General features: G+C 39.7%; 1 protein-coding gene and 1 long non-coding RNA gene across 2 annotated transcripts; both read right to left on the bottom strand.

Annotated features, from left to right (window-relative positions):
• Positions 1-74: 74 nt before the first annotated feature.
• Positions 75-8,612, bottom strand: LOC113571928 (potassium-transporting ATPase alpha chain 1). Its single transcript, XM_027001152.3, has 23 exons — positions 8,485-8,612; positions 8,271-8,390; positions 8,071-8,130; positions 7,484-7,687; positions 7,094-7,207; positions 6,656-6,790; positions 6,426-6,543; positions 5,792-6,060; positions 5,328-5,526; positions 5,117-5,226; positions 4,795-4,929; positions 4,479-4,671; positions 4,066-4,241; positions 3,699-3,835; positions 3,232-3,382; positions 2,698-2,866; positions 2,340-2,494; positions 1,838-1,961; positions 1,471-1,616; positions 1,150-1,283; positions 845-946; positions 436-527; positions 75-256 (listed from the first exon to the last, which is right to left on the bottom strand). Exons 1-23 carry the CDS (start codon positions 8,494-8,496, stop codon positions 228-230), a joined length of 3,084 nt encoding a protein of 1,027 aa, XP_026856953.2. The 5' UTR covers positions 8,497-8,612; the 3' UTR covers positions 75-227.
• A 947-nt stretch (positions 8,613-9,559) lies between these two features.
• LOC145657906 (uncharacterized) lies at positions 9,560-14,575 on the bottom strand. The gene is made up of 3 exons (XR_014123856.1): positions 13,824-14,575; positions 13,587-13,660; positions 9,560-12,538 (listed from the first exon to the last, which is right to left on the bottom strand). It is a non-coding gene; the product is annotated as an uncharacterized LOC145657906 (long non-coding RNA).
• Between the last annotated feature and the right edge of the window lie 162 nt (positions 14,576-14,737).

Here is a 14,737-nt window from a genome sequence, read left to right as displayed (position 1 = left end):
AAAACTCAATTCAGCCCGTTTTCTGTAATAAAGTGGATTAAGAAGTAATAATTTAGTCAACATTGGAAGCGACAGATATATAATGGCAGTTTATTTTTATTTATATTTTTTAAATGAAATTTGTGAAATTTCATACCACATATAAAAACATTATCATTCGCTGATGTCAGATATAGTTTATCCCCACAAAATAATCATGTCATTCAACAATAAATGAGCCTGCTGCCTCAGTAATACAACTCCTGATCCCACCAGCCTGTTGAAAAATAAAAAGAGTGGGAAGAATTAGTGTCAGCCTATCTTTGATACATTTTATATGTATGTATGTATATATATATATATATATATATATATATATATATATATATATATATATATATATATATATATATTAGTTTCATGAGATTAAAAGCCCCACATATTTTAGATACTTACTGCCCGGATGTCTTCTCACCCCCAATTTCCTTATCTCATCATACACGAAGATTAGTATACCATATGGCAGAGGCACAAACCACCACTGTACTCTTTGAAGAAACACAGAACAGACCAAAACCAAGTCAGTAGTGGAATACAGACTTCTTAGGTCAATGCATCCATTTTTTGAGTTTCATCATAACTCAGATAAAGTACTTAAAATGGAGCATGGGGTGTGCCTGTTTTATGTAACTCTAGTACACTATCAGAGACAAACAGAGGAAAACAAAAAAAAACATGCAGTGTGCACTACCTAATGGGTACACGGAGAAAGCATGGAGAGTAAACTTCTACCCATTATGGGTAGAAGATGTGGAGAAGTAATCTACCTAATGCACACATGGAGAAGATATGGAGAGTAAACTACCTAATGGGCATGAAGTTGAAGATGTTTGGCATCCCTGGGCAGTAGCAGAGCAGATTGCCAAGACATAGCTGGAACACTATTGCAGCCACAAGCACACGATTTCTGCATTAAGAAGAAAGGAGTCATTGTCACAGTAGCTCAGTCATCACTAGTGCTGGAGTGCTGTCTAGACATTCACTTATATGCCTTCCTTCCATTTCTAACATCACTAACATTCTCTGTATAACATGCAAGAGATACTATATCAGAGAATTTATTTATTTTTTGTTATTTGTTTGTATATGCAGCATATGGGACAGCCTGACCTGAAAAAGCCCTGTTGGAAGACAGAGAGACGTCGGGTTTTCCTGATCAACACATCTGCAATCTGGCAGACTTCGATGCTGACGAAGAACACCGTGTAGCAGGTATACTCCTGATACAAACGCTGGCTGTATGTCTGTCAGAGAAGAGGGCAAATTTTGGACAATCCATTTCCACACAAGTTAATCTTTTTTTCATCAGTGAGAGTCATTTCTCAGTGTTACAGAGGTTTTGATAGCATTGATTTTCATTGGATGCAGAGGTTTGATGCTCGTGCAAGCTTTTTAACCCTTCAGTTTGAGCACTGATTTTCTTATACTGACCCATTCTTGTCCATAGCTGTCCTGCAGGTCCTGTAGTCGCACATTTTCCCACTGAGAGCGGAGGCCCACACACAGCAGTGGGTACCAGCCCTCCTGGGCCATTGCTGTGAAGTAATCTGTGAAACCAGCAAAAGACTGGATTGCTCCTGGAGAATGTGAGAAAGAGAAAGAGATGGAGATGGAAAGAGAGAGAGAGAAAAGCAGTATTTGGCAGAATAAATACTTTGACACAATACTTGGACACTTGGAGGGACAAACAATAAGACCAGGAGCTAAGGGAAAGGGATCTTTACCTTATTATTGATGAATGCACATGAATGAAAATCACTGCTAATAGTAGTAACATAGTAGTAGCAGCATGCCATACCTATCTGAAAGTAAGAGTAGACAGCTAGTGCTTCATTCACCAGCCTATTTTTCCGTGGGTTTCTGGGCTTTAGATGCATGATGTCACTCTCAGCTTTTTCATAGGCCAGAGATACTGAGGGAAACTACGAAAAATTGAACTTATTTAACATGGAATTTAGTATGCATTATGTGTAACTTCTCATTTTTAAGGGCTGGGGAAAAGTGGAAGTGATATTGATAACAATATTGATAAACACATATAAGTCAATTGCCATGACAACATTATACTCAGCTTATCTTTTCTAATAGATGAAGGTGCATGATTTCACATGCTATTGTAAAAAAATAAGGGGGTTGATACAGCTTTTAAATTTAAGTTCAACATCTTCATTTCTTTATTAAACTATTTTTAGGGTATGGGAAGATAAAATAAAAGGGAGCTTAAGTGAAAAAAAAAACCCATTGGTGAAGTTAATTAAAAATGGGTGTACAGTGACTTGTAATGGTGATAGTGCACTCACAATGTCAGTGGCGAGCTCGATGAAGAGAATAGTGATACAGCCTAGAGGCAGTGGTACACTGACAGTAATGTAGATGAGGTAGGGGGTCAGCTCTGGAATGTTCTTTGTCAGAGTGTAGGCAATGGACTTTTTTAGGTTATCAAAGATGAGACGACCTGCATCACAGAATGAATACAGTATAAAAATAATTACTTCCAGTATAGTAATATTTTATGTGACACAGACACCATATGTTTTATATATTAATATTGATACATGTAAATTTACAATATCACATATATTTCCCCAAAAAAGCTTTACCAAAGTTTAGTATTATTAAGAATTCACAGAATGTGGAGCTTGAGTGGTGCTCACCCACCTTGTTCTACTCCTGTTACGATAGAGGCGAAGTTATCATCCAGCAGGATCATGTCTGCAGCATTTTTGGCAGCATCAGAACCAGCGATGCCCATGGCGATCCCAATGTCTGCCTTCTTCAGAGCAGGGGAGTCATTCACCCCATCCCCTGTCACAGCCACAATGGAGCCCTGTGGAGATAGTTGTGGACATGCTGGTCAGATGAATAGACCATGATTTATGTTTGTCGAAGTCCCAACACTCCAGGATTTTGAATGAGAAATCCTGAATTTTCACTGATAATTTTAAGAGGCATTGACCATTATAAAAAGGCAGTTTTCAGTCATCATGTTGAGTAGAGTAGAAGTTGAGAACATAAAAGAACCCTGAATTAACTTGGTTTGAAGATGACACCTGTATTCTGATGTCTAAACCCCTTTCCACACTGTTAAGTAATAGAGCACATGGGCTTTTGCAAACATAGTGCATGACTCCACTATGTTACCCAAGTGTCAGCTTGTATTAATTAGACTCTTGGTATTACGATTGACCTCACCAGACGCTGACAGCTTTCAACAATGATGAGTTTCTGCTGGGGGGAGGTGCGGGCGAACACCATTTCTGGATGATTCCGCAAAGCTTCGTCCAGCTCGTCACTGGTCATCTCCTTCAGCTGGCCTCCATTAATTACACATGCACGGGCATCGCTGTAGACCATAGAATCAGACCGACCACTGTGAGCTGTCTCTGCTAAAAACATCTTAACTTGGTGCCACTCCTACTACCTCAGTGCCACACCCACTACTACAAGTCTACTACAGAGCTGGTGACAACAGATCTCATTTTTTTGTAAGAATTATCAAAGCAATAGCTTCTGTACTTTCTAAAGTTATTACGCCATTGTGACAATGTTAAATTTTCTTAATGTATAGTCAATCTGGCTTGGCAGAGCTCTCTCTGCTCTGTAATTATGTTGTGTTCAATAATTAAATACAGACCAGCAATACATGAGCTGTGATTCACCTCTTTTTAACTTGCTCCACAGGAATTCTCAGTCTGGCGGCAATGTCCTCCACTGTCTCACTGCCCTCTGATATGATGCCAACGTTTGCAGCAATTGCTTTTGCTGTGATGGGGTGGTCTCCAGTGACCATGACAACCTACAACCCGAACAATTCCAGAACACACAAAGTAAACACTGTTAATGTTGTTCCTGCTATAACAAACATGAAGGACTTGATAAATAGTTCATGAGTTAAAGCTTTTTTTTATTTTTTATTTTTTTTAGAGCAGGGTAACTACACAACTAAGCAAGGCACCAGATCTGTAGATCCCAGCACTAGGACACATATTTGTGAATTGGAATTTATGGCATGATGTCTGAACATACACGGATGCCTGCTGTGCGACATTTCATGACAGCATCAGGCACTGTAGCACGAGGTGGGTCAATCATAGAAATGAGACCCGCAAAGCACAAGCCAGATGTGGGGAAGTTCATGTCATCAGTGTCAAAGTTGTACCCACGGGCAAACTCCTTCTCATTCAAGTACAGGTGGCAGAAACCTAAGGAGAATTTGGCATTTTGCTAGTACTCTCCTGGTATACAAAAAATGTTGAATTTCACAGCAAATTCATCACAATTCACTTCTTTAACAGTGATAAAATGGTTGTCCTAAAAATTGTAATGTTGTACATTATACATTAGGTTATCTCTAGTCACACAGATAGTGTTTTTCATTCATTTTTCCTTTTTGATCTTGCATAGTACACAGCATCCATTATCCTCTGTTGCTCTCTCACCCAGCACTCTCTCGCCAAGACCTCCCAGATCCATGTATGCAGTCTGGAATGCCTCTTTCCATTGCTCATCCAGCGGCAGCTCCTGGCCCTTGATCAGGATCGTTGAGCAGCGTTCCAAAATTCTCTCTGGCGCCCCCTTCATCACCAGCAGGTAACGCAAGTCCAGTGGATCCTCCAGCTCATGTATTGACAGCTACCCACCACAAGAGGAAGACAGAGAAACAGCAAAATGGGCAGATGTTTGTACAAGCAAGTACAGATGTTAGTAGAAGCAAGAAAAATGAAAGGATGTGTTTCCCCAATTATTATATCTTACCTGAAACTTATTGGTAGAGTTGAAAGGCACCTCACAGACCTTTTTGAATCGTGCTCTGTAGTCTATGATGTTACCAATGGTTAACTCTGTGAACTTCAGCAGGGCTGTCTCAGAGGCATCGCCAACCACTTCTCTCTGTGGCAGGAATTGTGAACGGTAAACATTATTTTAACATGATTAATTTCTGTGAAGTTCCACAGAGAGAGAGGGAGCGCAAGAGAGAGCACGTGTGAGAAAGAGAGTGAGGGAAGCAAATAGAGAGAGAGAAAATCAGGAGAAAGGGCAAAGTAGGATTTATCTGATTTGGCTGACTTTCCCTCACCTTGGGTACAGGCACACTTTCCTGATTGGGCTTGAAAATTGCCCGATTGCACAGACTTGCCACTCGTCCCAGCGCTCGCCACGTTTCTGAGGACTGGTCAAAACTCTGACCTGCACAAAGACAAACAATAAGCAATAAATGATGCATGCAGACACACACACACACACACACACACACACACACACAAGTCACATTTTTATGTGACTCCCACCTGACTGGTCCTCTGTAGTATCCGCAGCATGGATCATGTTGTCGAACCACAGATGAGCCACGGTCATACGGTTCTGCGTCAGGGTGCCAGTCTTGTCTGAGCAGATGACAGAGGTGGAGCCCAGGGTCTCCACTGCTTCTAAGTTCTTCACCACACAGTTCTTCCTGGCCAGCCGTTTGGCAGTCAGAGAGAGACACACCTGCCAGTGTTGGAAAAAAAAGTTTATAGAAACATTCAAGGCATATCAAAAACATATAAAAAAATGTCATCAGTAGTTTATTAAGATGCAAAAACTCCTTAGATACTTTTTATCTTTAATGCTCATTGTTAGTGTTCTAGCTACATATAGATATATTTTAAATCGGAAACATGCTATTTTTTATCATTTTAGAACACTACTGCTTTCACTTTGTGGTTCTGACATTTCTTAGCAAAGCTTTAAGTATGTAATTCTGTGTACTCACAGTAACTGTAGCCAAAAGTCCCTCAGGTACGTAAGCCACCACGATAGCCATGAAGAAGATCATGGCCTCCAGGAAGGCATAACCAATAAACATGGCTACCACAAAGAATGTAAAGCCAAAGAATATGGCCAGGCCAGCAATGATGTCGACAAAATGCTCAATCTCAATGGCAATGGGGGTCTTCTCATTGCCCACACCAGAGGCAAGGCTGGCGATACGTCCAATGATGGTGCGGTCGCCAGTGTTGATGATCAGACCCGTGGCAACGCCTGTCCAGTTGAACAGCACAGAAGCAAAAGTAGTAACTACTAACTGTTGACAATAATGAATGTTTTATTATCATATTAAATGTTTTTGTGATTGGGGTATTTATGTGCTTTTATTTATGCATGCTTCTTATTTCCATTGCACCTTATTTATGTCCTGCCAGCATTGTGTATATCATGCACAATGTATAAAAGTATCTTGTACCTTGAGGCCAGAAGAAAGGTTGTTTTGTCTCACTGTGTACTGCACATTATATATGGCTGTGATTAATATAAGGATGTACTTGACTAAGTGACGGTAAGGCTTCATCATCTGCTGTAGTGTATGTGTGTGTGTGTGTGTTTGTGGTGTTAGCATGCTGCCTTACCCTCCAGGCAGGTGGTGGAAAAAAAGGCAACGTTGCGTGTCTCCAGCGGACTCTCGTGGGTGTACTCCGGGCTCCTGGTCTGAGGCTCTGACTCGCCAGTCAGAGATGAATTATCTACCTGAGCATAATGATCGAGACCAATCAGTTATTAGCCCAAGCTTTGGGCTTGTTTTCCCACAAATGGGTGTCCACTATCCCAGAAGTTTGGAATCCACCTAGAAGTTACATACTTTGCAGCCCTGTGAGGTGATAATGCGGATGTCAGCAGGAACACGGTCACCTCCTTTGATCTCCACCAGATCGCCAACCACAAGCAAGGTCGCATTGATCTGGTTTTTCTGGCCATCCCTAATCACTATGGCTTGCTGAAGATAAAAACAAAGGTCTAACTTTTGTATAGAAAGATATAGCAGAGGTTTCATTCGCAGGATGGGAATAGTCACAGCACTAGAGAGATTAAATATTCTTCCTGTTCTTACACAGTTTAGCTGGTTAATATCTTCATAATTAGCATAGAGCTGAGGTTATGTTCAAATTTGTAGTGCTATTGCCCTCTTCAATGACAGTCTGATTGCTTTGCCTGTATAAAGCATTTTGTTTTAATTAGATTTCATTAGTAGTGATGTGTGCACAAGTTACAGTGCTGGTTTCATCTCATGAGGTCTTACCTGTGGTACCAGATTTTTGAAACTGGCAATGATATTGGTGCTCTTGAATTCCTGGTAGTAGCCAAAACAGCCGGTCACCACAACAACCGCAATAAGAGTAATGGCCAGATAGAGCTGCAGAGGGACAGAGAAAGAGTCCACTAGGAAACCTGAGTTTTCGAATAAAGTAACAGCAAATAATCTCTTAATATTAATCTCTATCGGAAAGGTCTTCATGCCCATATCTACTTAGTTATATTGTATTTTCCAATGCCAACAAAAATGTTAAAAATAATTAGAAGTACATTCACAATCTATGGAAATGTGTTGTAACAGGGATTAATTATGTAATGTGAAGAGGCCAGTAATGCTGGATTTTCAGGAGGCTCATCTTTTGGTCACTGTGCTCACATTGTCATAGCTGGCGACCTCATCCTTTGCACACTCAATGCCGAACGCGATAAAGCAGATGACAGCTGCAACCCACATAAGACACTGCAGTCCTCCAGCCAGTTGCCGGGCGAACTTAACATACTCGGGTGTGCCCTTGGGAGGCTTGAGCTCATTGGGCCCGTCTCGCTCCAGGACTTGCTGGGCCATGCATGAGGTCAGACCCTGTAGTGTGAGACAGGTCAAGGGAAGAGAGTTAGCCCACCTGGAACATGGCACAATGAAACACATTGATATTTAGAATCTGTGTTGGATTATCAAAGCACTCATGAGAATTACAGATGCAGATGAAAGGCGTGTGACAAAAATGACCCCTAAGAAAGCACCTGTCTTTGATGAGCGTGTTTTTTTTCCCGGTTTTTATTCAAAATCTGGAAATTGTGAAATTAATGTTTTTCAATGTTTTTAAATGTTTTTTGTTTGTTTGTTTGTTTTTAATCAACACTCATTTGTATTATTGCGTCAGTGCTGAGTTTTAACTGGAATGTTCACTATTTCACTCTCCCTTTGAGATTTACCATGTACAGAGAAAGAGCTGTCAATCTTACCTTGGTAACACTGGTTGAGTATCTCATCTCTAATTCCTCTATTGTGATTTCATGATCATCCTACACAAATGAACACATTTACATTTGTAAGAACTACATTAACAAAGGATATATAATAGTATTGTCTTTATGAGCATATCACACTTAAAGGCATTAACTAATATTTTATTTCTGCTCTCACAGTACTCTGTACCACTCACAATGTCCATCTCCTTTTTCATGTGCTCCAGTTTTTCTTTTTTCTTGATCTTTTTCTTCTTGATCTTCACATCTATGTCCCCATCCATTTTGTCCATCTCCACAAACATCTCGTAAGAGTCCTGTGAAGAAGAAGCAAGCAGACTCTTGAGACACCAAACACAGACGATGTTCTGACAGTTCACTCTTGCTTATGAGTCTTTATGAGCACCTTACCGATTTATTCATGATGCCACACTTAGACCCTGACTGACTTAACTCGCCGCCCAAATCAATTGATGTCCAAACCCCCAAGTTCTTTCCACCTGAAATTTTGACAACGTCCTGGTATCCTAAGAGACACCTAGTTCTCACACCCCAGCTAACAGAAACTGCAAAGAGTAGGTTAATCAGCTGAGGCAGGTTTATATAGCTCTGCCTTATGCCCTTCAGTGTAGGACATGCACTTGGAATCACACACTCAGAATCAGAAACAACCTGCATTCCCAATGTCACCCATTCAAACGTAAGTGTGTGCTGCTTGTCGCTGTTTTATCACTACTAGTGCTTTTGATAGAGCAAGATTTCCCTTTGTGTTTGAGAACATGCTGCCTGTTGAGTGAGCACACTTTAAACTTTCAACTTATGTAAGTGAAGGTCGCTGAATATCCTTCAGTATAACAGCTGAAAAATGGACAAAGCTCTAGATTTCATTTTCTCCTTCTGGGTTTCATATATATATATAGCACTCTTTAAACTTGGTTTTAAAATGTGCTTTTCAAAAATCATTTGACATTTCCTCAAAGTCAGGAGTAAGGTGTGATAATGAGAAAAAGGGGTTTATTGTTTCAAAGACAAAAGAGAAAAAAAGAAAGATTATTCAAGAAGGCTTGTAGCTTGGCTTTAGGGAAGTCAATGCGAAGCACTGGACTTGGGGACCTGTGGGAATTAAATAAGTGAGTGCAAATGAGAAGCAGGCATTTTGTGTTTGTGTTACAAATAAAGCAATTAATAGATAGAAAAAGGGAATTAATATACTGGTGATTGTGTAGTAAAGGAGATAAGTGCAAAGGAGCCACGAATGGGGTCCTGGCTGGGCACTGGCCAGGAATATTATCCACACCAAATGCAAACACAAGCTAAGGCCTTTTACACAGGAAATTCCTTTTATCTGAACAATTCGTGAAATCACTCAAACTATGAAAGGGAGAGTTTAGAGAGTGTGGTGGAATGTTGAATAAACAGCAAGTCAGACGTGATTAAAATAATATTTTAATAAAGAAAATAAGACATACAAAAAGACAGCTGTGTGAGAGCTAATGCTCTAAAGCGAAAGCTCTAAAGGGGTAGACTGATTCTGTTCCTTATATCTAAACTTCACATCCCCCAGGGAGGGGTGCTCGGTCATCCTATTTACCCGTTTCCTGCACCTTATCGTGCTAAACACTTTTGCACATACCAGGACAGACACAGTTTGCTAGTTCCTCTTTATCAGCATTAGTCGCATGACACATGCAAGATCACGAAGCAGCTGCTTCAGCAGTCGTTTTGTTCACACAATATACAAAGACAGAATGTGCAGACTAAACTATTCATATAGGATTACATAGAGAAAGGATTAACATGATTATATATGAATCACATGATAATACATGATCAAATAATAATTTCCATCACAAGAGATAAAGAGAGAATTTTGCATAGAGACTTAAAACAAAAGGTTGGATTCTACTAGCTGCCAGAAGGAGGCATCAGTGTATTTTTCAGTCTTTGGCAGCTGAATTATTATTGTCCAACACTGGTACAATTAGGAAATGTGGACTTTCCAGGAAATAAACTAGATATACTGCATTTGATCCCTGAAGAGCCTGTATAGTATACAGGCATGGCCAAAGGTTTTGAGACTGAAATTGTTTTCAGAAAGTTTACTGCCTCAGTTTTTTTTTTTGGATCCTTTTGTTGTTTATATGGTATAGTGAAGTACAATTATAAGCATTTCATAATTAAAAAAAAAATAAATTTTTTTGACAAATACATCCAGTTTAAGCAAAGACTTAATATTTGCAGTGTTGACCCTTCAAGATTTTTGCCCAGAAACTGATCTCCAGCATGCCTAGGTGAATTGCAAAAATCTTGACTGATGGCAGCTCATTGATCACAGTTTCTGTGTTTGTCCACCCTCTTCTTGAGGATTGACCACAGGTTCACAATGGGATTGAGCTCTGGGGAGTTTCTTGGCCATGGACCCAAAATTTCAATGTTTTGTTCACCAAGCCACTTGGTCATCAATTTTGCCTTGTGACATGGTGCTCCATTATGCTGTAAAAGGGACTGTTCATCACCAAGTTGCTCCTGGATCATTGGGAGAAATTGCTATGGAGGATGTTTTGATATCATTCCTTATTCATGGCAGTGTTCTTGGGCAACATTTCGAGCAAACCCACTCCCTTGGATAAGAAGCAACCCCACACACATATGGTCTCAGGATACTTCACTGGTGGCATTACACAGGACTCATGGTAGCACTCACCTTTTCTTCTCCTGAAAGTCATTTGTCCAGATGTCCCAAACATGACGGGCTTCATCAGAGAAAATAACTTTACCCCAGCCCTCTACAGTCTAATACCTACCTGCAGAATGTTAATCTGTCCTTGATGTTTTTCTTGGAGAGAAGTGGCTTCTTTGCTGCCCTTCTTGACATGGTCCTAGCACTTGCTTGATAAATGGTTGCATTAGATGCCATCTTATATGGAGTAATGCCCTTGGCTGTGAAGCTCTTTTGATGCAATGCAATGATGACTGCATGTTTTCTTGGAGGTAACCATGGTTAACAGAAGATAACTTCAAGCACCACCACCTATTTAAAGCTGCCCTTCTAATCAGCATGACAGAGTGATATCAGGTGTCTTGTCCTCATTAACACTTTCTCTTGAGCTAACGAAAAGATCACAGACTTGATGTTAGCAGGCCATTTTGTGGCAGGAGTGAAATGCAGTGGAAATGAGGTTTTTGTGATTGAGTTAATTTTCATGCAAAGGAATGACTTTTGCAATTAATTGCAATTCATCTGATTACTCTTCACAATCCAGAGTTACTGCAAATTGCCACCATATAAACAGAAAGCAGCAAATTTTGTGAAAACCAGAATTTGTGCTAGTCTCAAAACCTTTGGCCACGACTGTACACAAATGCTACTGTTATGGTGTGTCAAGTCTTACTGATTGGAAGCCATGAAGACAAAGCAACCCCCTCATTATATTCTGTATATCATTTTCCACACCCAGGATGAGGTTTATTAATATTATTATTATTATTATTATTATTATTATTATTAATAACGTAGAGGGAGTTCACTACAGGAGCTCACCAGGCCAAAACAATACTAAACCACAACTAAAAGCAAAATAATATATCTTTCCTATCCAAAATAAAACAGACAGGAAATAGGTTTTCCCTAATTCCCTAGACAAACTGTCATGGCATGGCACCCACTCTTCCTTGACTCCTCCCCATGTGTGTGTGTGTGTGTGTGTGTGTGTGTGTGTGTGTGTCTATGTTGCCACACCCCTCCCTTATTGATTGGTCATGTGTTACACCTGTTCTTTGTTGTAGTCCTTGTTAGTGAGTGTATTTAAGGTCTTGTTTAGTTATCAGTTGCATTGGTGTTTGACCCCATATTTCACATGCTTCGCTGTATACTGTTGTGCTTGTGCTACTATACTGTGTCTTACCATTTGTTATGTTCTAGTTTATTAGCTTAGTGTTGTTCTTCATGCTTTACATTTAGTTCATTGTGGTGTCAATAAACATCTGTGTCATTGATCCACGGCTTCTCTCTGCATCTTGCCTCACCTCCCATTGTTACACAACCAAACAAGAGAAAAGGAGGAAACAAACAAAATGGTGCCAAACTTCATACTTTCCAAATACTTTACACCTATACAATGATTCTATATCACAGTTATGTACAAAATATTTATAAGAGTCTGATGCAATAAGGGACAAAGAACATGTCAAAAAATGTTCTAATGAAACAGATGTCCAAACACCCTTACAAACACCTATCATAAAACTAGAAACAGCTACAGAACACAGAAATCACAAAACGAGTCACAAAACCAGAAACCCAGCCACAAAGAGGGAGAAGTCAGGCTTCTCTTGTCCAGGTGTCCAAGTAGGCCTTTATGTACCAGGGTGAGGTAACCAATTGGGGAAAGGAACAGCAGGTAACGACGAATAATGAGGAATATTCTGCACCTGACAGTGCACACGAACAGGCCTGAGGAGTTATCTAGGTGGGAGGAATCGCAAAGTATGTAACACAAACACAAAACACAAAGCACATACAACCCCAACCTACCCAGGGTTGTAACAAGAGAAGTTGAATGTATGATGGATGTCTACGAGGTTCCATAACCTATAGGTTTGTAACATTATTTCTTTGCTGATGCCTGCTAGGACTGATTGAGGAAGTCAGTAGGAGTCATAAACTTGTGTATTTTTAAATCCTTTTCCCATTAGTGTAAATACTTTATTTTTGCAATTTTACACACCTTAAAATAAACAAAACTCAATAACCTGGAAGTGTTTGTGTTACTTTCTTGTGGTTAACCTTCTTTTTGCTAATGATGGCATTCAGTCTTTATGCCACTCAGTGGGTGTAACTGCAGTTACTCTCATTCCCAGTGACATCACGTGCATGCCCTCTATTCCGGTCATAACACAGCAAAATGTAAATAGATTCTTGTACTAATTTAGCCATGCTAAAATGGCTAAACTTGTTGGAAGGAAACTGTAAATTATTTTAATTTTATATATCATACATTTAGAATTTATTTTTGACCTAGTCAGATATCTCGTCAACACAGCTAGAATAATACATTAATCTACATTTAAAAAAATCCATTACCATACTCTTAAAATGAACTAAATCCAATCTAAAATAAACAAAAATATAAAAATAGACACCAATGAAAATGTAAAAACTATAATGACACTATTCTCTTAGACACCTCTCCATCAATCACTGGAAGATTACTGGGGCATCGGGCAGACCAAAAGGCATGTGTTTGAAGTGGGTACAGCCCATTGATAGAGTAGATACCATCTTCTTCTGACTGCATGGATCCCCTTTACTTGCCAATATGCACTAGTTAAATCAACTGTTGAGTACTACTTGGACTTTTAAAGGAAGTAAGGGTCTCTTTGATGCGTGAAAAAGGGCAGCATCTTTATGGGTTAGGGTATTATGCTTCCAATAGTCAACACAGAAGCTCCAACAGCTACTGACTGAAAATTGGGACATGGTCTCTATAATGCATATTCACTTACACACTTACCTTTCACTGACACTTCAACCTCACAAACACCAATCTCCGGGCGGTCATGATTTAGGTAGCTTTCTCCAATTGTCCTGGAAACCGAGGCGGCAGAAAACTTATATTAGCCTGGCACCAAGACCAAGGACAGTAGCATTGACTATGATTCACTTCTTCATAGTCCTGGCAGATTGGTCAGTGTTGTGAATCGCACTAATACATTCAAGACACCTGTATAGACCTTGGGGGAAACCTTACACATTGTTCCTAGGATAGTGGGTCCTCCAAATGTTCCCCAAGGTTCCTTCAGTTCCCTAAGGAATGGAAGTAATCTGTCAGTCAATTTAAATGGAGACAAGCAACACATTCCCACCCCAATTCAGTTTCAATGATGTAAACTGATCCATTTAGTCTTCAAAGCAAAAGCAACTAGAGATTCTCTGACCGCTCAGTCTCACCATCATATCAGCTTACATTAACTCTATTACCTCTGGGAAGGCAGTAATTCAACACTGTAGGTGTGATCTTATTTAACACTTTTCTAAAACTTTTTTCAAACAGGAGATTAGTTAAATGAGTCTCCAATCATTTTTCTTACAGAATGAGAATGAAAGCTCACAGGTATAGGGAAAACATTTGCTGATTTCCAAAACTGTAGGAACAAATACCAGTCCAGTAAAACATATTCTACTGGAGAGATGACAGGAACAAGATCTTCTGAACAATCTTTTCCAGTAACCATAGAGGTATGCCATCTGGACAACAGGCCTCTTGTGTGTTAGGATTAGATAGTTCCTTCTTCACCTGTCCAATGCTGTATAGATTGACATCACTTGCAGATCTGATGGAGCTTTTATGTCTCATAGGTATACTGATATGTGAGTCTATGGACGTGATAGGAGCATTTCATAACTTGGCTAATTTGTCATTGAATACTTCAGCCACTTGACTATTCACTTCCATTTTTTTAGTTGATGTGCTGCAAGATAACTGCCTAATCATTGATATAATTTCACCAACCTCTAGGGCATGCATGTTCAAATATGGACCTCAAATCCAAATCTGGTCCTTTGTAATTGATAAAATTATTAATTTAATTGGTCACTTTGTCATCATACATAGAGGATTGAAAATCTGTAAGACCTGGACCTTGAGGACTCCTCTGGGGTCTG

The sequence above is a fragment of the Electrophorus electricus genome, chromosome 1, assembly GCF_041902795.1.
Source record: "Electrophorus electricus isolate QZ-2024a chromosome 1, ASM4190279v1, whole genome shotgun sequence".
In the NCBI taxonomy this organism is placed as follows: domain Eukaryota; kingdom Metazoa; phylum Chordata; class Actinopteri; order Gymnotiformes; family Gymnotidae; genus Electrophorus; species Electrophorus electricus.
The sequence above is the reverse complement of the archived record's forward strand: the minus strand, read 5'-3'. Positions and strand labels throughout refer to the sequence as shown.